At 54.7% G+C, this 21,548-nt stretch overlaps 1 protein-coding gene across 18 annotated transcripts in view; it reads right to left on the reverse strand.

Moving 5' to 3' along the window:
* Positions 1 to 3,837: 3,837 nt before the first annotated feature.
* The window catches only part of KLHDC8A (kelch domain containing 8A), a 49,085-nt gene continuing 31,374 nt past the window's right edge, over positions 3,838 to 21,548 (reverse strand). For 13 of the 18 annotated variants that reach the window (XM_080367390.1, XM_080367380.1, XM_080367383.1 and 10 more), the window contains 7 exons: positions 20,769 to 20,953; positions 16,297 to 16,361; positions 15,713 to 16,145; positions 13,979 to 14,143; positions 12,484 to 12,699; positions 11,998 to 12,099; positions 3,838 to 11,789 (listed from right to left, as the gene is read on the reverse strand). In XM_080367390.1, coding sequence (XP_080223516.1) covers positions 11,596 to 11,789; positions 11,998 to 12,099; positions 12,484 to 12,699; positions 13,979 to 14,143; positions 15,713 to 16,088 — 1,053 coding nt within the window. In that variant the 5' untranslated portion in view covers positions 16,089 to 16,145; positions 16,297 to 16,361; positions 20,769 to 20,953 and the 3' untranslated portion in view covers positions 3,838 to 11,595. The remainder of the gene's footprint in view (positions 11,790 to 11,997; positions 12,100 to 12,483; positions 12,700 to 13,978; positions 14,144 to 15,712; positions 16,146 to 16,296; positions 16,362 to 20,768; positions 20,954 to 21,548) is intronic. The other 5 variants (XM_080367384.1, XM_080367385.1, XM_080367389.1 and 2 more) reach the window with 2 other exon arrangements.

Below are 21,548 nucleotides of genomic sequence, written 5' to 3' on the forward strand. Positions count from 1 at the left end.
GGGAACCACGGGCCTCCTGGGCCTGTGGGGGGGGGGCGGGAGACTCCGCACCGGGTGGGAGCGAGAGGGCACAGAGCATGGGGCTGAGGGGGGGGCATGCACCAGGGTGCAGGGGGGCACCCAGAGCTGCATGCCCGGGGGGGGCAGAGGCAGCCCAGGGGCAAGGCAGAGGGGCAGGGTACAAAGCAGCAGCCACAGGGGCAGTGTGGGGGGAGTTGGGGGTCCCCCAGAAGGTGATGCAGGGAGAGACTGGCACCCAGAGGCTGGGAGGAGGCGCAGGACCAGAGTGCTGGGGGGATGCGGAGCAAAGCCCCTGGACCTCGCACCAGGAGAGCCGCGGGGATGGGGGGAGATGGACATACAGGGGCACACACACAGGTGCTGCGAGGAGCCACAAGGCACCCAGGACTCCCAAAAAAGTAGGTATTGAGGGCAAAACCAGGGAGGGGAGAGGCCCGGGCAAGCGCAGCCTGTCTGTGCTGGCCACAGGACCATGCCTTGGCCTCCTGGACACAGCCTGGCAGGGACAGCGTGTCCCACCACCAAAGTGGGGGGCAACATCTGCGGGCTGCTCGGCACTCCCACACAAAGGCTTTTTACGGACATTTCTGGTTAAATTGGCAGCACCTTCCCGTGTGGTCTTTTTGCCCCTGTGGTAAATCTTTGTTTTGAGATATTAAAAGAATGCAATTCTTTCCCAAAGCAGCCAAAACAAAAGCTCTTGCCCAGCTCTGGCATGTGTGAGGACACACCGTATCGATCGAAGGAGGAGATAACTACAGCATTACTCATCCCCCGGCTCAGACCTGGATTTTCCCACCACTTCCAGCAGCTCAAGGGCAGCCTGGCAGGGTGAGTCAGAGCAGGGGCTCCTGAGCATCCCGGAGGGATGATTGAATCCAGCACCCACCCCTCTTTGAGAGCTTCATGTCCCAAAGGTGGTGTAGGATGGAGCTGTGCAATGGCCCAGCACTTGCTCGCAGCGGGGCTGTGTCAGGATGAGACCCAGGCAGGTGTCACAGTCTCCTGGCTGGACTGGCAAGCTGCGTATTGGAGGCCTGACATTATAAAATGACATGTTATATATATATATATATATATATATATATATATACACACACACATTTATTTATATATGTTTTTTATATATATATATATATTAAAGATATTTATTTATTTATATGTATGTATAAAATATCTGCTGGGTAGCTGTATCAACAGGCACCAGAGCCCAGGTCGTGGAGACAGCCATGCACCAAGCTTCTGCTCGTCCGTGGCTGCGATCTGTCTTGGTGGTGGGAAGCCTATATATTAAATACCATTTCAACGCGGTTGGGACACACTGGTATCTTGTGCTGCCACTGTCCTGGATTTTTATTGCTGGTGGCCATGTGGCACCTCCGTTCCTTACAAGATGTCAGGGATGAACAAATTGCAGCTTCAGGCTGGTCCTGCATCCTTTCCACCCTCAACCCCCCCTACACCCCCACCAGCCGAGCAACACCTTAACCCACCAGCAAATCCCTCTCCCCGTTTTAAAATGAGTCATCTCCCACCAGTGCACCCAAAGATGATACTGCGCTGAAGCAGAGTTGCCATTATGAATTATTTACTGTGCAGGAACAGGAGCTGCGTTTCCATCTGCAAGTGGTGAGCAGGGCCCATAGGGAAGATAAACAAGGCGTAGATGAGATTAACTAAACTGCTGTAATTTCAATGTCAAAGTAAACAGATAGGATCCTGTTCAGGCACAGCCCAGAGATTGCAGAAGAGTTGAAGGGGGAAGGTACAAGCCTACCTTATTGCAATAAACAAAGCAATTTCACTCTCCTAAGATGAAAGTCTGTCTCCCGGACACTGCAAGCCCGCAGAGTAATGCCACTGACAGCTGTGGGATCGCTCCTGGTTTAGCGGGATCGCTCCTGGTTTAGCCCACCCATCCAAGAAAGCGCTTGAGCACGCATTTAACTTTAAGCACGTGTTTAATACTCCCGTTGATTTATAAGGATGCTTTCCAGAGGCTTTCCCAGTGATGAAAGGAAGCCGAGACTTGGTTAGCTTCTCTTTCTGTTTCTACCAGATAAATCTTTTCGGCAATTTTCTGTGTTGTCGCCCATACAGTAGGCTTAGGTATGCTTTTGTTGTAGGCTGGCTCAGGAAGCCTATTTTAATGGAAATGTCAAGGGACACAGATCTAAGTCCACTGGAATCCACTGATAAGGATCCTTTATTGTAACAGTATAACTAGGGCTTTCTCAGCAGTGGGGAAATCCACTAAAATTCCCCCTGCCTCCCTGGCCTGCAGCCTTAGGAATCCTGACTGGGGTTTCTGCAGCGGCAGCGCTTTGTAGCACAGCCCCCCGTGCATCTCCGCTGAACCCGACATGAAAGTCAACAAAGAATTTGGCTCCATGTCAGGTAAACCTGCTCAAAGCTAGCCTGATCACCGCGATGCTTTGTCATAACGGAAGCCCTACTTACTTGCAGGCTCCTAACTCTGTATTTATTTGTGTTTGGGTTTTTTTCTTTTTAAATAAATGCTAGGGCATTACCTCAGTGCTAAAAACATCCACGTCCTGGTCCAAACCTACGGCTCTGCCTTTGGGCTCAGTGGCAACAGGCTCTGTTCTCCTCTGCTTGTGGACTGGTAAGGGCATAAACTTTCCCCAGAAGATCCGCTTACAGCAGCCAGCCCTCCAAGAGGGAAAGGAAGAAATCCGCTAGGCGTTAAAATGCCAAAGACAACAAAAAGTGGAATGGTCGCCTCTCATTAGTGGTCTCCCAAGCTGGCAGCATTCCTCACCTGCTGCTGGGCAGCGCTCAGGCAGGTGTGAAAGCCATTCCTCCTCTGAAAACACCGAGGAAACTGGGTTTGCTCTGATCCTCCCAACTGGGTGCCCCATCCATCAGCAGAAGAAGGGAAACACATTAGCACCAATAGGGCCCTTTTGAAAAGTAATTTATGGCCTCTCACCTCTAATGATTACAGCAGAGGCCACCGCTACACCCCACTTCCACCACTGCGGTGGGTGACACCAGCCTGGCCACCACCAGCCTGGCCACCGTCCCTCTGGCTGGCCACTCAAGGTCTGGGTAAAGCCAAGCTCCTTTTTTCCAGCTTCTTAACTACTCGGTGGGCAGATTTTGTGCCCAGACTAGTTATTTGTAAGGATCATTTGGCAAAACGCCATTGGCCTGATCATGTTTGCACCATGGGGCTTGTGGACCCAGGTCCTGCCATGTCTCCTTATTGCCACCAGTGTGGGCAGAGGCACGGAGAGGAGAGCAGAAGGAGCTCCCGGCCGTGCGGAGATAAGGGATGTGCCACAGCCAAGGATGGGTTACAGCTGGAGAAAGCAGAAATATTGCCTCATTCAGCTGGACAGAGTAGAAAAAAACATCACTCTTTGAGCAGCTCAGTGTGTAGAAACGTGAGCGGTGAAGCACACCAAGGAAAGAAAAAGAGCAAAGCAAAACTGGAACCAGGAGTGACCTGAGCGGTGCACAGGCACAGTGCCTCGGGGACCCATGGGGAAGGACAGGCTCCCGGATCCGTGTCCTGCTCACTTACAGCTCAACCACCCACAGAAGGTCCCAGGACCTCATCTGCTGGCCACTGGTACGGGGCAAACCATGCCAGGTCTGTGACAAACACCTCCTTTGATCACTAGATTTACGCACTTTTTAGTCCAAAGTGCAATGAACCCAGGGGCCAGCCACTTTAAAATATGGGTTTATCTTCTTTGGGGTTTTAATTGCCATGTTATCAGGTGATGACATTATCTTTGTTATTGCACGGTACTTTAGAAATCGCTACAGATAGGTAAGAGAGATGTGCAGTGGTCTGGATTACACTTTAATCTAAAACTTTGTTGAGTAAAAACCAAAACGGCAACCCCCATCCAACTCAAGCCCTGTGCTTCAACCACTACAATATATGTTAACCCCTATGGCCGAAGTCCCCACTTACAACCAGCAGACAAGTGGTAGCAGGGGCTGAGTAGGGACCCATACATGATTTTCTCCTGTACCAGTGGGTTTGGAGCAATTCCCCAGGCTTTGCCATCCTCTTGCACGCCAATGGCTCGTTCTAACACACGGCGAACGGGAATGCGTTGCACAGACCAGCAACCACAAGTTACCTACACCAAGGAGAGAAAATATTATATAGATAATAAATAGAAGACATTCTTATCTGGTTTGTTCTTCTATTATACCATCTCATTCGTGATCCCACTACTATAGATCAAAAAGATTGTACAGATCAGACAGCTCAGGATGGCCCACGATGTGCTGCCAGGTGCTGGACGATCACGCAGGGCAGGTTACAGCCTGTGGCAGCACATGGGGCTGCAGAAATGCTGAGGCATTTAAAAAAAAAAAAAAAAAAAATTAAGGTCCCCCCCAGAAAGCTGGAGCTTTTATTTTCAGAGCAGGAAGCGTCTGCATTTCAGGGTAGTGACTCGATATCCGGCGGAGTTCCGGCGGATGCTGATGGAGTGGGTTTCTTTGCTGGTCCGGCTTGGCTGTGACTCAGTGGCTGATGTCCCTGCAGGGTTGGGGACCTAACAGGGCCAGGACAGTGCATACAGGGATGGCGGTGACAGACGGGTTCTGGTGTTTCCCAGTGCCACTGCAGCTCTGGCAGCATGGAGGAGCTCTATTCCCAGCCATCCAAAGATAAATCCATCGCTGAAGCTGTACGACAGCACTCACACAGAATGACGCTGGGTCCCTGTTGGGGAAGGGTTGGCTGATTGATGGCCCAAGGGCAACGCTGACCCCAAAGACCATCTTCCCCTGACAGCCAGGACCAGCCGAGCGGAGCGGGGCATCGCTGTTTGTGTTACGGGCACCACAGAAAGGTACAGGACTCGTTTCTGCTCCACAACCAGATCTGTTAGAGCTTGTTCTAAGGAGTTTTCTATAAAACACAGTCTGCTCCGGGACGATGGGAAGTGATGCTTTTTGGCAGGGGGGCAGCGCAGCCATCGGCAGCAGGACCAGGCGGCACTGCTGCGTCGGGCGCTGGTACTGAAAAGCCTGGCTTTCAGTAAACACAACTTCGAGTATTGGGAGTTCAGGCGAGGACACGGCCGCAGCCAGCTCCAGATTTGTTGAGCCCCATTAGGTCGCTGGAAAACTACAAGAGCTCAGCTGGGTTTCAGATAAAGGCGCACACAGAACAGATTGCAACTGCTGAGAAGGGTGGTGGGCGCAGGGCTGCCGGCAAACTGGGGGGCTGGCTGGGGCAGAAGCACCAGCCCGTAGCTTTTTGCAGCTCCCAAGAGACTGGAGGAGCTGGTTGACACTGAGGGATGATCAGTAAAACAGAATGCCACCGTGCACCGTTCAAAGCGTGGGGTGTGCCGAAATGTGGTCCCATTTCAGCGCGAGTCTCTCTGAGAGCTAATGCATATTTAAAAAACCAGAAAAGATATTGCAGACAATCGCTAATCCATTCTCAAGATTGCTGACAAAAATTCTCCGAGGCAGGTCACATTTACTATGGATTTGGAAAAGAAAGCTGGGTTGAAAGCTAGTTATTTTATATTCATTTGCTTTATTGCTAACAGACCCCTTTGACCACCACCCACAACTTAAAGGCCGGGTTCAGCAAATGTGCTTTGACATCAACAGGTCTTCTATGCTGAGGTCTAAGCACACCCCCTAAATACACCACTGAATTGGCATCTAAATTGGTTTTCAGTGTCAGACGACACCAATAATCCTTGGGATGTGAGGTGAGATGAGATGAGGTGGACACTTTGCTGAATTCCCTGCCTCTGAAGAACAACCACCACCATTTGTTTTCAGCTGACCTTGGGAAACGCTACCCAATGCACCAGGGCAGCTACAGCCTGCTGAGGCCACCAGCTTCTGCGTGAGCAGGAGCAACCCCAGCCCCGGCAGCAGCTCCTCTGCACCCCAGCAGGGTGGCACGATGCAACCCAAGGTGATGCAACGGGACCCGGTGTGTGTCCATCACCCACGGAGCTGGGGCAACGTGTGAATTCATGCAGGTACCTCCCTGAGCTCTCCTGAAGCAGTTCTGGCACGGCTGTGGCTCAGGCAGCAGTGCCTGCTGGAGGTGACAGTGGCCCACAGGTATGTGCTTTCATAACACGGGACAAACCCAGCCGTGGGCGCAGCCCGCGGGATAAGCCTGGGAGCTGCCGGCCGCCCAACCTGCTCACACAGTGACAATTTTGTTGGCTCCCATCCCTCAGGAGCACCGCACAGCTGCAGCCTTTACCCTGGGGATGTACACACAGCCCGGTGTGCTGTCCTATGTAAACCTGGACCCGTGGACCAGCTTACAACACACTGTTGTACGTCCGTCTACACTAACACACAACTTCCCCCTCTGTGTATGGAGGCGCACAGAGAACCCCCACCCCCTTCTCCCAGCACGGGGTACCTCTGTGCCATGCCCACGGCTGAGCAGCCAGACCGTTCCAGAGAAGAGAGGGGTTTGTCACCACCCCTGGCCCCGAGGAGTGGATGTCCACCCCACGCCGCTGCCAAAGCTCACCCACTGCTGCTGGCAGCTCCCATCAAAGGCCCCGTTCCGCGGGGCTGGTTTGATCTCTGGGCTCGACCTCCCAGCTGAGGTTTTACCTTGTCCCTCCAGGCACAACAAGATCCATCAAGTATCAGTTTCAAAGATGGAAGCACTCAGCATCATCTGCTGAAAAGCACAGGCAACATGCGTCTGGGGAAAGAAACTCTGCAGCGATCTAATCCCTAGAGATTCACTGCAGAGCTCAGGAGCTGCAGCAGCGTGAGCAAGAGCAGGATTCAAGCCCACAGATATTTCCTGGACTGACACTGTGCAGTGGCATTAAAGACTATCTGCCTGGGGGACCCGAGAGCAGAATTCAGCTCTGTCACAGCTCCCACAAGGTGCTTGGACTCGGAGGCAATGCCTGTTCGTGGGAACAAAATGCCGGAGGAGATGCCTAACATCCTTTTTGCATCAAGTGATTTGCTGGATCCTTATGCTATTAGCCGGCATCCCTGCACAATCCAAAATGGCATTTTGGAGCCAGCCTGCCGTCCCACCAGCATGGTCCATCACACCTGGGCAGGGCAGACCCCCCCGGCTGTAGCAGGATGCCTGCCGGGAGGTGCTGGTCCAGCCTGGCCTCAGCCCATGGATGCCATCTGCCGTTCAGAGCACTGGCAGGAGAACGGGAGCGCATCCACCACCGCTCAGCCCGAACAAGCACGGCATTGCTCAAAAACAAACAACCCTACACACAGAGTCAGGGCGCATCTGATTCACCTCCCTGCTCCCCAGCCTTGGCTCACAGTGGCGTCTCCATCACCTGGAGGGCAGGCACAGCCCTTTTGTTTCAAACAAAAGCAGATTATCTCCTGCAGTCCCCGTTTCCCACAGGAACACCACAGAGAATGGCAGGATTCAAGGTGCAGTTGTAAGAACCATCTGTGGAGAGACTCAATCCTCCAGCTCAGCACGCTACAACTAGTCAATGCCACCATCAAGCCGGTAGACATAATGAGGAGACTTGGAGGATTTCCCCTGCTTCTTGGAGGGGATCTCAAGCCACTAGAAGGGTTTTCCCCCAAGCTGAGGGCAGCCAGGGAAGAGCTGCTGGTTCTCGAAGGAGGCCAGGTGGCTGGCGAGAAGGTGGCTGTTGCTGGAGTCCCACAGTATCCCCTTCCAGTCTTCAGCGAGCCTAGAAGCGACTTTAACCTGGTGCTTCCTAACAGCTTGTTGCTGCCTGCTGGGCAGCCACCATCCCCACAGGGGACACGTCCTTGCCCCAGAGGAGATCCATGGATGAGCCCTCAGAGAGGTCCAGCAAGAGTGAGGAAGCCCAGGAGAGGGTGGGGGTCAGGACTGGCATCCACCAAGCCATTTTTGGGGTGCAGCGCAAGTGCTGTGGATAGGATGCATGCTTACCTCTGCGTCCCTGCCGTCAGGTTCCTTCTGCTTAGGGTCAGTCACGCCACATCCATGGATGTCTGGAGTGGACACTCAGAGAGCTTGTGCCGGGGCAAGAGGCTGTAACGTATTTTGAATTCTGGGTTGATTTTCCCTGGCCTCTGCAGCAATCTTATTAAATCTGTTAGTCTGCGATTAATTAGCCGAGTTCCTCCAGCCCCACCTTGGGCTGCTCTGCCACCCAGCAGAACAGCTCAGAAGCATGCTTCCAAGTTTGAAACCTCTTCCAGAAATAACTTAAGGACCATTAGTTTGAACAGCCAGGTTCCCTCAGCGAGGGGCAGGCACTGGCAGAGCCCAGGAGGTCCCTGTGCCCCATCCGTGACCAGGCTGACGTCCAGCCACCAAAAGCCAGATCAGAGGGGCTGTACTGAGGGGGTGGGCTCCCACAAGCAGAGCCCAGCACAGGGACAGGTCAGACCTACACTCTAATCCTCACTTTTGTCACCGACCACATATTTAGGTGCAGGACTCATTTCCGCTGCCTGGTGACCTCTCTGTGTTTGCCAAGCCGTTTACGATCTGCTGGTGAAAAGCAAACAACATCATTGCTAGGGAAAGTGCTTCAGTTTTTCAGGCACAGAGGTCTCCGAGTGGGTGTTATCTGGAAGCACGGTGCGGCAGAGGCGTGCTGGAAGTGTCTGAAGTCTTGGCAGCTGCCTTTCCCGGCAGGTCTTGGGGAGCAGCCAGCAGACAGAGCAGGGGGAGGCTGCAGAACATGCTGGGGGTTGCAAGCAAGAGCTCACGGCTGCTTGGGAAGCCCCCCAGCCCCTGAAATGGGGACAGACATGGAAACAAACTCCTGAGAGAGCTGCTCAGGGTGGGAACTACACCTGGAAAAGTCCAAATGACATCTAGATTTCAAGCTCTTGTTAAAACTTAGCTCTGCATAGCACCACCATGGGGAAAAGGACGCCCAGCCAGGAGCGGCCAGTGCCACAGAGCGACCTGCCGCTGGCTGGGGACACGGCAGCTCTGGGGACATAGCAGGGACCCTGTCTGGTGACCAGAGCTTGGGTTTCACTACAAAGGCAGCAGACCCGGATCTACTTCTGTCTATGCTGTGACTCAGAGAGCTTTTCTTTCTCTCCTTCTCTAAATGCTCGGCACATCCCTGCCTTTGATTGCTGACTGTCTCCCCCCAGCCTTGTCCCCAGCCCGTGACATCTCTTCATTAAGTCCTAGAGCGGGTTTGCTCCCATGACGGTGCTTTGTCTGTCACTCTCTTCAGCCTTTCTGGAGGGAGAAAGCAAAGGATCAGCCTCCAGCTGTGCTGCAGCCAGACAAAAGGAGCGGATTCCTCCTCCCCTTGCTCCAGCTTAACAAAGCCAGCACAGTGGCACCAAACCCTAAGCCATGACCAGCGCGGCCTCGCCGCAATAAGCAGGGCTCAGGGCTAATGAGAAAGCAAGAGCAGAGGAGCAGCAGGCTGTGCCGTGTGTGGGAAAGGTTCCTTAAGGACAAAGGAAAACACTTCGTTAATTGCTAGAGACTCTCGGCTGCGCGGAGGCAGCTGAAATGGAGATCTGCTGTGCCAGGAGACACGGGGTTTCTTCTAGAAGGGAAGGCTCCCCCTTTCCCTCCAAGCCTCCGCCATCCTCCTCAAATTTTTACAGTTCAAAGGGATGTTTTATGAGCCTTCTGGGGTCAGGAGGCAGCACCCCCAGGGCTGCACGCGCAGAGAAGGATGCTCTTAGCACCTTCCCTCAGCTCTGCTAGACCCACCAGACCTTTAATCACCCAGGGATGCCATTAGACAGAAACGCCTGGCCCCAGTGCCCTGCTCGCCATCCCTGCAGCCTCACCCCCCAGCACGTCTCACCCTGGAGCCCTCCCCAGTGGCACCATGTCGAGATCGTCCCCACTGGGCTCCGTGCTCCTCACCAGGGGCCTAAAGCATAACCCAGCACTGCTGTGACCTGCTCCACCACCCCAGCCAGAGCTGTGTATCTGCATCGGGGTAGAGCTCCTTTCTGCCGTTTGCTCTTTGCAACCTTCCAAAACACAATGCAAAAAAAACCCAGCAAAGCACCAGGGCCACAGATGGGAACATGACAGGGGATGGGGACAGGCGCTGTTCTGCCAACATACGCAGCCAGAGACAAGCAGGTGGGATGTAAATCATTAGCGAGCGGGTTGGTGGTGGCAGAGCTGGTGCTTTTCCCCTTTCATCTGAGCTCCGCAGCATTTGGAGATCAGAGAGAGGGGACCGGGGAGCTGACAGGGCTGCGCTCCAAAGCAGCCACCCGCGACCCCCCAGCACCGAGGGGCCGGAGGGCACCGGCCGGCTCCCACCGGGGCAGATGCAGCCGGTGGGGCCGGTCACTGCTCGCCTGGGGCATCCCGGGGCCGCAGCGACCCCCGCCCCCCCGGGCCGCCCCTGCCGTTGCCGCGGCCGCCGCACGGTGGCCCCGGTGCTCCGCAGCGCCCAGCACGGCCGAGCCCCCGGCGGCCGCCACCCCGTCCCCGCCGGGCACCGCTGGAAAGGGGGATGTGCCACCTCGGGAAAGAACAAGGGATGGGGCACGCATCACCGCGGTCCCCCCGCTCCCCGTTTTCAGTCTGGATCCCGTATTTTCACGCCATCACAACCCTCAGAAGTGCGTAGCTGGGCTGCTCCAAGGGTTTTGCCGAAAAGAGCTTTTAATGGTGCAGCTGCTACAAGCTGGAATTGTAACCCGACAGCTCGGTCATCCCTCCCGGCAACTGCCCGGCAAGAGCAAAACCAGAGAGGGGACAACAGCCAGGGGCTTCTGGCTTCACTGCCAGCAAAGCCACGGTCAAAGCCAGCCCCCAGAACCAGAGTTCAGTTCTGCTCCTCTCTCCCAGGGCTGACCAGGAGATCCTAAATCATCAAAAGGAGCTAAAACCCAGGTTGGAACATTGTAGGCTGAGGCCATCCCCACACGAAACCCAGCAAAGGCAGTATCTGTGCTAGTCCTGTGCCAAAAGTGAGGTCTTCCCTCTAACCAAAACAGTCCCTTGGGCATTCATCCCTCCCAGGAGCACCAGGAGCCCCTCACTCCAGCTTCTGCCAAAGCGACAGTCAGATGCTACAGGTTGGCAGGAAAAGCCTTACTATGAAGGCAGAAGAACAATCCCCTGAATCTGGCTGCACGCTAGGAGTTTCCCTTGTTGCAAGCCAAGAGGATCCACGCAGGGAAGCACGCACAGATCCCAGGACGCTCGAAGAGGGCAACATCACACCGGTTCTCCCTGAGCTACCACCAACCTGTGGGGATACCCCTAACACCTCTGAACATGCCGCCTTTGGTAGTGGGTCAGGACGGTGGCAGGGAGACACTGCCCATGCCCCAGTCTCCAGAGTCCTTCCAGCTGGCAGGAGACACGGCACACCAGCGCTGCGAGCAGTTCCTTCATCTGGGTTTCCCCACAGAGCACTGAAGACCACCAGAGGGGACCCCTGGCCAAAGTGCTCTTCCCTCCATGGGGCTGGACCAGCAGTGCCTGGGATGGAGAGGAACAGCATCCCTGTGGCTGCAGGCTCCGAAGCAGAGCCGAGCTGCCAGGGCAGTCTGGGTGGTGCTCACCAGCCTCAGCGCTGCCAGGACCTGCCCAGCACCACCACCACTGCTGCAGGGTCCTCCACCGGCAGCAGCCAGCTAGGAATCGGAGAGGCAGAGGGCCTCCACGGCACTGCTCAGGCCCTGGCTCACCCCACCGATGGCCAGCAGGCAGTTGCGCACCACGATGCTGGAGCAGGCGCAGCGCGGGGTGGGCATGGGGGGCAGGCTCTCCCACTTGTTTTTCTCGGGGTGGAAGGCTTCTGTGGACTCCAGGACGGTCGGCTGGTTTCCTGCAAGCACAAATCGAGGCAGTAGGTCACCCAGGAAGCACCGGCAAGCATCCCTTGTCTGCTGTGGGACAGTGTCTGTGCGCTGGACCCCATCCCACTATGGGGTCTGTTTTCCCTGCTCCCTCAGGCCAGCATCTCTCCTCTCCGTAATGACAACACGCGACTCACATATGCTTTTAAAGTGTTACCACCATCCCCAGTGCCTCACCTAGTCCCCCAGCCACGACAACTCTGCCTTTCAGGTAGCCAGCCACAAAGTCTGCTCGCCTTTTCTTCAGGTAGAGGGAACGCTCCATCTTCATCCAGCCACCTGGGAGGGACAGGACAGACTGGGTATTACAGGAGCATCCACCCCTGGGAAACCACCCGCCTCTCTGACCTACTTGCTTGTGGAAGTGCAGTTTTGCTGCTGTGCCTTGGGGTAACAAAACCCCAAAACAAAAAACGACACAGGGGCCAGCTTCCCCACCACCACGTCGGGAGGGAGCTGCTGAACCCAGCTGCCTCAGGACCACGGTCTGCTGCCTTGGCTTGTTAATCCTGACCGCAGGCTTTCCTCGTGGCTGAGCTCAAGGCACCAGCAGTCCCAGGACTCAGCAGATGAGAGCTCTGCGTTCTGCAAAGCCCCAAAGCCCAGCCTTATGTGCCACCCACCCGGCTCCTCTGTACAGGACAGAGCTGGGATGGCCCCCACCTTGTTCCATGTCAAACATGTCCACAGTCCTCATGAACTTGGGCTGCCGGTAGAGCCGTCCCTGCCGCAGGCCCCCCAGACTGAAGAGTTTGTCTTCTGTGGGCACGAAGCTGGAGAAGGCCCTTTTGTTGGGGATGTTGGGAAACTTGGTCCACGATCTGGTCTCCGTGTCAAAGACCTCGAAGGCGTTGACAGCGTACTTGGATTGCCTTCCACCTGGGGCAGGGGAGATGGAAAGGAAAGGGTCAGCTTGGCTCGTAGCACAAAGCCAACGGCAGCAGGAACCAGAGGAGCCTCCTGGAGCAAGCTGGGAGCAAGAGAGCTGCTAACCCCTACGATGTCCTCAGGTCTCAAGGTCACCTGTGGGAGAGGCTGCTGAGCCAGGTAACTCCTCACTCTTGCACACCCTCTCCTTCAACTGCAGGTTCATGGCATGGAAACACTTCATTTTCCAGCGCATCACACCCCTCCACACCGGCAGCAGCAGGTCGCTGGCACAGGAAGGTGTTTAGTATGCACCGATTTAATCAAGACAAATTCACAGCAGAGCAGGGATCAGTGCTCAGGGAGCCTTTGCAATTCAGATGAGTTCAGTGCCAGTGCAACCCAGCAAGCCCTGGCCTGGCTGCCAAGCTCCTGATGGAGCAGGAGAGCCAGAGCAGCTGCTGCCACCGCCACCAAAGATGCGCATTATTCTTCCACCCCTCAGACGCAGATGAATACAGCTATTCTCAGCTCAGATGCTCTCAGCGTGCCTTTGAAGGCAGAGCCTGTGCTCGCTATTGGGCCCACAAACTGCTCGCCAGCAGCAAGCAAACTGCAAAATAGATCAAAGAGTCTTTTCTGGTAACCCCTAAAGAAAGCCAGGGCTGTCTGGCCGTTCGAGCCATCGGGACTTCTGTAGTTTGATCCTGATATGCCACTTGGCAACAAGTGAACGGCAGCATTTCCCTGCCTTAGTTACCCTTTCCGTAAAGTGAAACTTACAAAAATAGTCCCCTGCAAAAGGCTTGGTCCAGTGTTTCCCAGCTACAACAGGTCTTTCCTCTGCCAAAGGCAGACCCTTTGTGAAGCTGCAGGGTACTCTGCCGATATAAAACACATGGAAGTATTTTTACTCACTAGTTGAGGGCAAGGGCTGTTAGCGCAGTTGCAGGACTGCAAATTGAGGTGGCACAGATCAGCTGGACCCTCAGCTGTCAGCAGCCATGGATGGGCCTGGGACAGGGGAGGTCACTGGGACCTGCGAGCTCTGGGGGCATTCAAGGGTGCAAGGGGCTCTCGTGGGTGCTGGCTCGGGAGCTGTGAATCCAAACCCAGCGCTAGCCCCACTCAAAACCTGCAGCTGCAAGCCTGGTGGTTCTGAATGCGTGAGAAAGCAGGCAGTGATGGAGAAGAGCTTTCCCAAAAGACTCTTCCAGGGAGGTTTCTAAGTGCTCAGGTCAAAGGAGCTGCTGCCCAAGGAAGAGGAGGAGGAGGCAGGACCGCTTCTTACCCAGCACGTAGATCTTGGTGCCTCGCAGGAAGGATGTGGCAGCGTACCTGGGTGTGGGCATGGCTGCCAGTGACACCCAGATGTCCTTGAGCATGTCGTAGTGCTGCAGGTAGTTGTGCGGCCGCAGGTCAGATCCCATCCCACCAGCCGCATAGACTCTGTAGTCTGGAGAGGGCCGAGAAGAGGGGGAAAAAAATAAAATAATCCCACGTTATTATAGGAAAGCATCAGAAATACCCCCTTGCAAAAAGGCACGTGCCATCATATGATGTGGACCAGAATTGTTCGCTCCTGCCCAGGCCCTGCGCATGTCCTGAGCTCCCATCCCCAGGGCAGAGGGGAACGCAGCATCCTTCTGGTCCCTGCAGGAATGCTGATGCTCTCCCGCTTCAGCGGCTGCTGCTCCTCAGCTCAGCTCCTGCTTTGCCCCACCGAGGTCTGGCACAGGATGGCAGCTCTGCCACCCAGACTGGAGGACCCAGAGCCAAGGCACTGAGGCTACTTGTTCCTCACTAAATCCCTAGCAGCCACATCCAACCTCTGGCTATCAGCAAACCTGGCTCTCCAAAACGGAGTCCCACCTGCACAGCACCCACGTTATCTCCTTCAACAAGCACTTCACAGACAAGATTCAGGAGAGCAGCGACAGCAGCCTTGCCCTTGCGGGCAGCCTTACAAAGCAGCTGGAAAAGCAGAGCCCAGCCTGCGCGCTGCAAGGATTTGGGCAGCTATTTCTGTTCCCAGCCTCTCACACCAAACTGACCCTGCCATATCAGTCAAGCAAGCTTATACTCAGAGAGAAAAATCATCTCCAAGATGGTAAATATTATTTTTAAGCATTCCTTGATGGTAGCTTTTAAACCCACTTAAGCAAACAAACCAAGCAGCTTTCAAAGAAGCTGCCTGGAGATTAGATTCGTAATCCCGGGCACGGCGGGAAGCTGGCCGACCTCAGGCACGCTGCTTGGGAACACAACTCCCAGCCTCAGGCTTTTCAAAGCATGGGAGAGCATGCTAAAGGAAATCAATGCTCCGTGTCTCTGCTTAGAAATTAAAAAATGAGATGGGCTGATAAGGCAGAGCCTTGCAGCCGTTTAACAAGCCCTGTTCAAGGCAGTGGTTAAGCTTTCAGAGGGAGCTACACAGGAGCCCCCCACGAGGCCAGCTGCTTCCCCTCCTTGTACGATGGTTTGACCCCACCACCATGAAGCTGACTTTCTTCTGGCCAGTTCTGGGTTTGGACCAGAGATGTCTCTTCAAATCAAAGCTATTCCGCGGCTCTGAGACCTTCACCCTGGCTCTGCAGCTCAGCCGCGTCCTCCCAGCCTGGCTGCACTCTGCCAGCAGCACTGTTCCTATTTTTCCAGGATCTGCAGCACACAAAGACCAGAATTTACTACAAAACCATGGAGAGGTTTTATTTGAGACCTTGGAGCTTGGGCCTGTCTGAAATACCCCCAGGTACCAGCACAGCCACTGCTCTCACAGCTGCAGGGCTGATGGTACTGGGCAACCCCTGAGTTTAACTGGATGCCTACAGAAGAGTCATCTTTAGCAGGTGGGATATGACAAATACTTCTAGAAGCCCAGAAAAGGTTTTGGAGAACAATATAACAGTGTACCATTGCCCAGAGAGCTTCTGTGCCTGATGCATCAGCCGATGCTAACCCTGCCCACCCCACCACCATCCCACCCTGCCCTGGGAGGGCACAGCAGGGACGGAACCCTCCTTGCCTTTTGCGGTCACCGAGATGCCCATGGCTGCCTCTCTCAGCGAGTTCCTCTTCTTCCACTTGCCCTCATCTATGTTGTACATCTCCACTATCTTCAGCGGCATCTGATTCACTCCAACCCCTCCTATCACCATGATCCTCTTGCCCAAGGTGACCACGGCCACCCCTGCCCGGGCCGTGGGCATGGCAGGCAGCGAGGTCCACTGGTCAGCCTCAGGGGAGTAGACCTCGAAGCAGTCCATGGGGACACCGTTGTCATCGCAGCCCCCGATGGCAAACACCTGCCCGCCGGCTTCCACCAGTGTCGAGTAGACCCTGCTGCTTGGGAGCGGGGCGAGGGTTTTCCACTGGAAATCTTTGGTATTAGCTACCTCCATGGTGGCTGCTGCAGCGAGGCAGCATCGGTCCCGGCCCAAGGGAGGGGGCTGGCTATGCTGCAAAACAGAGCAGGGAAGCGCCAGGGAAAAATAAGGGAGAAACATGAAGTGCAAACACCCATCCTGCCCCTTCAGGATGCAGGGCAGGGAGCCGAGCATCCCACATCCCCTCTGCCACCCCCTGACACAGAGCATCAGTGACCAGTACCTCTCATTGCGTCTCCATTAATCCTGCAGTTCCAGATCTGCCTCAAGCTCACGCCAAGACTGATCCTAAAAATAAAACAAAACAAAAGAGGGAGGAAGGAGAGAGAGAAAAAAAAAAAAAAAAAAAAGGCAAGAGAGGTTGGAGTCAGTTTGTTATCCTGTTTCCTGAGCATCCCCGCCCCCAAGCGACATTCAAACTGAGGAGGCTGCAAGCTGTCTGCTCACTTCCCTGGCTGTCCTCCTGCCTGCTGGAGAACTTTTCCTTGCATCCTCCTTCTCTGACCTGATTATTCCTCCTGACCCCTGTGTACGTCCTCAGGCAGAACCTGGGGAGAACCTGCCCCAGGAATCCCCGGCTGGGGAAGGCGAAAGCCAGCACTCCCTCTCCAGCCCCACACTGCGGAGCTGTAAGGGATCCAGAGAGCATCTGCGGAGCTCTAAGGGATCCAGCCCAGCAGGGAGAGGCACAAGCTCTTGCTGGAAACCCACGGTCTTTTTTCATTCCTTCTCTCGGAAAGGCCTTTAAGCACGCAGATGAGATTAATTAGCGCAGGAGGACAGAGAGAGGACAAACAGAAAGGAACAAAGGCAGGGGCTTGCTCGCTCACCCAGCATGGAATAAGGTGCGTTTCACACTGAGCAACCTCACCTGCACTGTGTAACTGGGGTTGTTTAACAATTGCCCTTAAAACAAAATAAGATTTATCTGTGCCCTTGCAGACGCAGCCTCTCCCAGCACATGCTGCCTGCACAAGCCTTTGGAGGCAGGACTGTAGGGCAGAGTGAGCAGCTGCCAAGAAAACCCAAAGAAGGCAGACTCCTGGCTGAGCGCCGCTCTGGTCTAGGACAGCATCATTCCTTCTTTTCCCCATGCACAGACTCCTGAGACTTTTCCCTGTGGGTGCTGAGGTCCCACCGAGCCCCTGGTAAAGAGCTTCGCTGGCAGCAGAGCAGGGCTCTGCTCCTGGACCCACATCCCTGCCCCCTGGCTGACAGCCAGCCCAGGGCCAGTGCCTCAGCCCACTCGCTGCTTGGGGGTGTTTTTTCTTCTGATACAGCAGTGGGGATGTGGGATGGGATGCAAAGAGCCAACTTTCTCTCTCCTAAGACACCCAAGCACAAATAAAGCAACCAACTAGTACGGCCCTTGGGTTTCTTAAGGGGATGGACTCCCTTCTCCCAAAAAGGAGAACCAGACTTGTTTCCTGCTGCTTCACCTGGAGCAGAGAGAAAACAAGTGGGCTTTGCAAAACTCCCTGACCCATGAACAGGTCATCTCCACCCTGAACCCCACCACCTTGCCCCGCCACAGTGCTTACTCCCCAGGTCTGACCACAGCCCTTCAGCTCTGGGAGCCCTCTGACAGCCAGAGCAGACAGCCTGTAGCTTAGCAACAGCCACCTACAGCGCCTTCATCATCCGAGTGGGTATCCTGATGCTTTCCGGGGACCACAGCGTGAGGCAATGAGGCAGATCCCCCTGGAAGGGGAGAAGCCCTGGGATGCACCAGGCTGCTCGCAGGGCAGATCCACATGGGCTGTTGCTCCTGTACCCCAGACTCATCCTGCATGCAGCACACCACGTTATTGCTTCTGTAAATTCATGCCTGTCGGGTAAGCAGGGAGACAGAGGTGGCCCTTGGACCAGAGCCAGGGTGTTTGTGGTTATCTCAGACAGCTACAGTGCAGCATCCCCACAAACTCCTCATCTCTGCCTCGGGGCTGAGCCTGCAGGGCCCATCTGAAGGGAAGATCCGTTTCCATGGTCATGTTAGTTCCTACATCTCCTCTGAAAGTGTGAATTAGAGGAGGCTGATGGAAAAGCATCAGTGAAACAGGTCCCCAACAGCTGGATCGAGCACCATCAAAAGTCTCTTCACGTAAGTCTGAGCTGGCATGGGAACTGATCAATTCAAACAGGGCTGTTTATTTTTAACTTATTCTCCCAAATACATTTCAGTAGTCAGCTAAACATCAGTTATCGCATAAAGAACGTGGTTCATAAACTCATGGATGCTCCTTGGGCTGTAACCCTCCAGCAGCAGGACCCAGCACGGGCACATGCGCACATCCCCGGTACAAAGGAACACAAAAGCAATGATGAAAAGCAGCAGCAAGTCAAGCCACACTGTGCCTCTTCCCAGCAGCAGAGGAGAAAGGGACAAGCAGCAGACCTGCTCACCAGCTGTTGGTCCCCCTTCCCTTCAACGCCTTGTCATCCGATGTGCATCACCACCCGCCACCCGACCAGCTCAGGTGGTTTTGTCTTGGCAGTTTAAGCATCTCTGGACTATTCCCTTTATGAATAGTTTATTCCCTTTCCAGGCGAATTTCATGCACTACCATGACAAGTTCAGCACGGGCCAGCAAATTAGAAAAGCAGAGCCAGCTCCTATTTCCAGGAGCATGACAAATTTGCATCCTGACCTCCGAGAAGTAATTTTCCTGCCCTGTGCCTCCATTTCTTCAATGAAAAAACGCAGATGAGACACAATCAGCATCACTCAAATGTCTGACAGAAGCAGAAACTCACGGCTGGTGCCAGACAGTTTCTCGGCTGTCATTAAGGCTATCCAAAACTGAAGCATAATTGTCTAAAATAAATTTCTTTTTCAACATACCAGCACACAGTGCTATTCAAAGCACTTGGAGATGGCTGAGTATTTCTGTGGAGTGCTGGGCAGGTCCTTCATGAGAACAGGCAAAGACCTGCAAATTCAGCCCAGCTGTGGTCCAGAGAGCCACCACGCAGCAGCAGCAGAAACACAAGGCTCTGCATCAATTCAGCTGCCTTAGCATACAAATAACTTGCTATTCTTCTCTTTCATGCTCTTTAAAGAAAATCAAGGTCAGTCTGAAGCACTGTACCCACACCCTTTGTCTCGGCCTCTCCAGCATCACCTGGATCTCAGCGGGAAGCAATGCCAGCACTGCACCGTAGGAGCTGGGAGCTGCCAAAATGTGCTGACCCAACACCCCCGTGCGCTGCAGCCACGCTCTCCTCCCAGGCAGAGGGAATTATCACTTAATTATACCACACAAATTGGAAGCATTAACATTTTTTTCTTCAACGGCTACATTAAAATCAAAATGCATGGTAATTGCTTTGCTATCGGAGGAGATGGCAGGCACGGTGCTGAGCCCACTCTGGTGCCCAGCCCTGACTCTTGCAGGAGAGAAACCCTTGTTTCAACAGCTCAGCACCCACACACACACCCCCCGAGAGGCTTTGCCAAGAGGCTGTGGAGCACAGCTGGGCAGGGAGAGCCCTGCAGCACCCACCGGGAGGGTGACAGGGCTCAGGTGGGAGAGCAGGACCCCTGGGTGCACGGGGCTGAGCTCCCCGTGTTGCAGCACCCAGGTGCTCCCTCCAAGGAGAGGCCATTCCTCACCTCACAGGTTACATCGGGCTCATTTTAAAGAGCCCCTGGTTTAGTGGCATTTATTACCTGCAACGATTTGTGATTTATAAGAGATATGTGCTGGTGGGTGTTGAAGTGATAGACGGGCTGAACAGGGAGAGAGATCTCAGGATCTCAGCGCTTGGTGCTGCGGACTGCGGCTGCTTTCCCTCTCCTTCCTTTCTCACCTCTCTCCAGGATTTAGAAGTTTTGCCACTCCAGGCTGGAATTCTGGAATTCCCTCAGCTGCAGAGGGTCAGCACACAACCCCGCCAGAGGCAAAACCTCCACCCTTCAGCCATCAGGGTGTTCTTCAAGCTGATGCACGACCCTCAATATCGCATCGCACAAGCGGAGTGAAAAGGGGTCCTATTTACACCTCTCCGAATTAAAGGAAATGCAAAAAGGCCCCAGAAGATGAAAAGCCACAGAGATACTCCCAAATTCCTCATTTCAATACTCATGCTGAAGATATCCACCCTGAGATATCAGCGTACTCCCAGCCACACTTACACACTCACTCCAGGGAGGGGGACAGGGCTGGCAACAGGGAGAGCGCCCTAATCCTCACTCAGCCCGTGGCAGATACAGCATTGGTTCGCACGGAGTTGTATCATGTTTGTCCAACTGACCCCAACAAGCCTCCAGCATTTCTGCAGCCCCAGCAAAGGATCCCGGCTGTGCCTTGCAGAGCATCACCCGCCCAAACCCTCACCTCAGGGGCACCACAAAGATCCAGGAGACCACCATGCTTTTTCCTGGCATCCCATCACAACATCACAACCTGAGCCGTACCCAGTGGCCCGCAGCTTCGCTGACTTCAATAGCATGATCCCAGATTCCCATCAGCGGATCTGGGGATGGATCAGACCCAGGATGCCTGCCACAGCCCCACCAGGAGCTGCGCTCCCAGAACATCACCGCTCCCCAGATTGTCTGCCAGCTGCCAGACGCCCACATGTCCCTTGCTGTCACCAGGAGCAGGTTAAGACAGAGATGCAGCCAGCCACCAGCCTGACAGAGAAGCCTATTAGAGAAACCACCACCTTGGGAGAAAAAGCTCTTGTACTCACCTAAATGTCCCACCAGATAAGCACGGGGCAGTCCTGCCAAGTGCCAGCCAACACAAGGAAAGGGCTGCAAAGCTGAGCTGAAAGCAGCCCGACATCCAGCCAGCATCGCTAGCCAGAGCGGTGACGGTTCCCACTGCTCTGAGGACAGGCATCACAGGAGAGGCAGGAACAGGGGCAACAACATGCTGGAAATAGCACACAAAAACAGAGAAGAAATCACAGCTCCTGCTCCTCAGCACCAGGCAGGAGTGAGCAGCTTCATTTCAGCTCTGTCTTGGCTGCCTGTACTCTATTGAGTAAGAGCAGGGAGAGATGACACAGCACAGGCTTGAAGACAGTTAAAAGGGATTCGGTGCAGGGAGGCCCTTGCTGTCCCAAAGAGCAGTCACGGTACAAGGCTGGAGGGGACACAGAAAGGAGATCCCCAGGAATTTCACCTGCTGCCAAGGGTGCCAGGCACAGTCCAGCTCTGCCCTGCCTGCTCCTGGCTCTCCTCCCTGCACAATTCCAAGTTACACCAGCACTCGGGTGCTTTCCCGGTGCTGCTTCAGGCTCAGGATCCAATGCCTGGTTTGGAGAAGGGACCAGCCCCTGGGAAGCATCAGTCCCCTGTGGCTCAGCTCTTCTGCTCCCAGACCGCCCACCGTTGCTCGCCTGCTCCCAGGAGCAGGGATGGAGAAGGCGAGAGGTGCCAGCTGTGGGATGCGCAGGATGCTGTGCACAGGGCCCAAGCACACCATGCACAGGATGCTCGCCGGGGACCCTCATACCTGCTCTGCT

Source organism: Falco punctatus, assembly GCF_963210335.1.
Source record: "Falco punctatus genome assembly, chromosome: 17".
Classification (NCBI taxonomy): Eukaryota; Metazoa; Chordata; class Aves; order Falconiformes; family Falconidae; genus Falco; species Falco punctatus.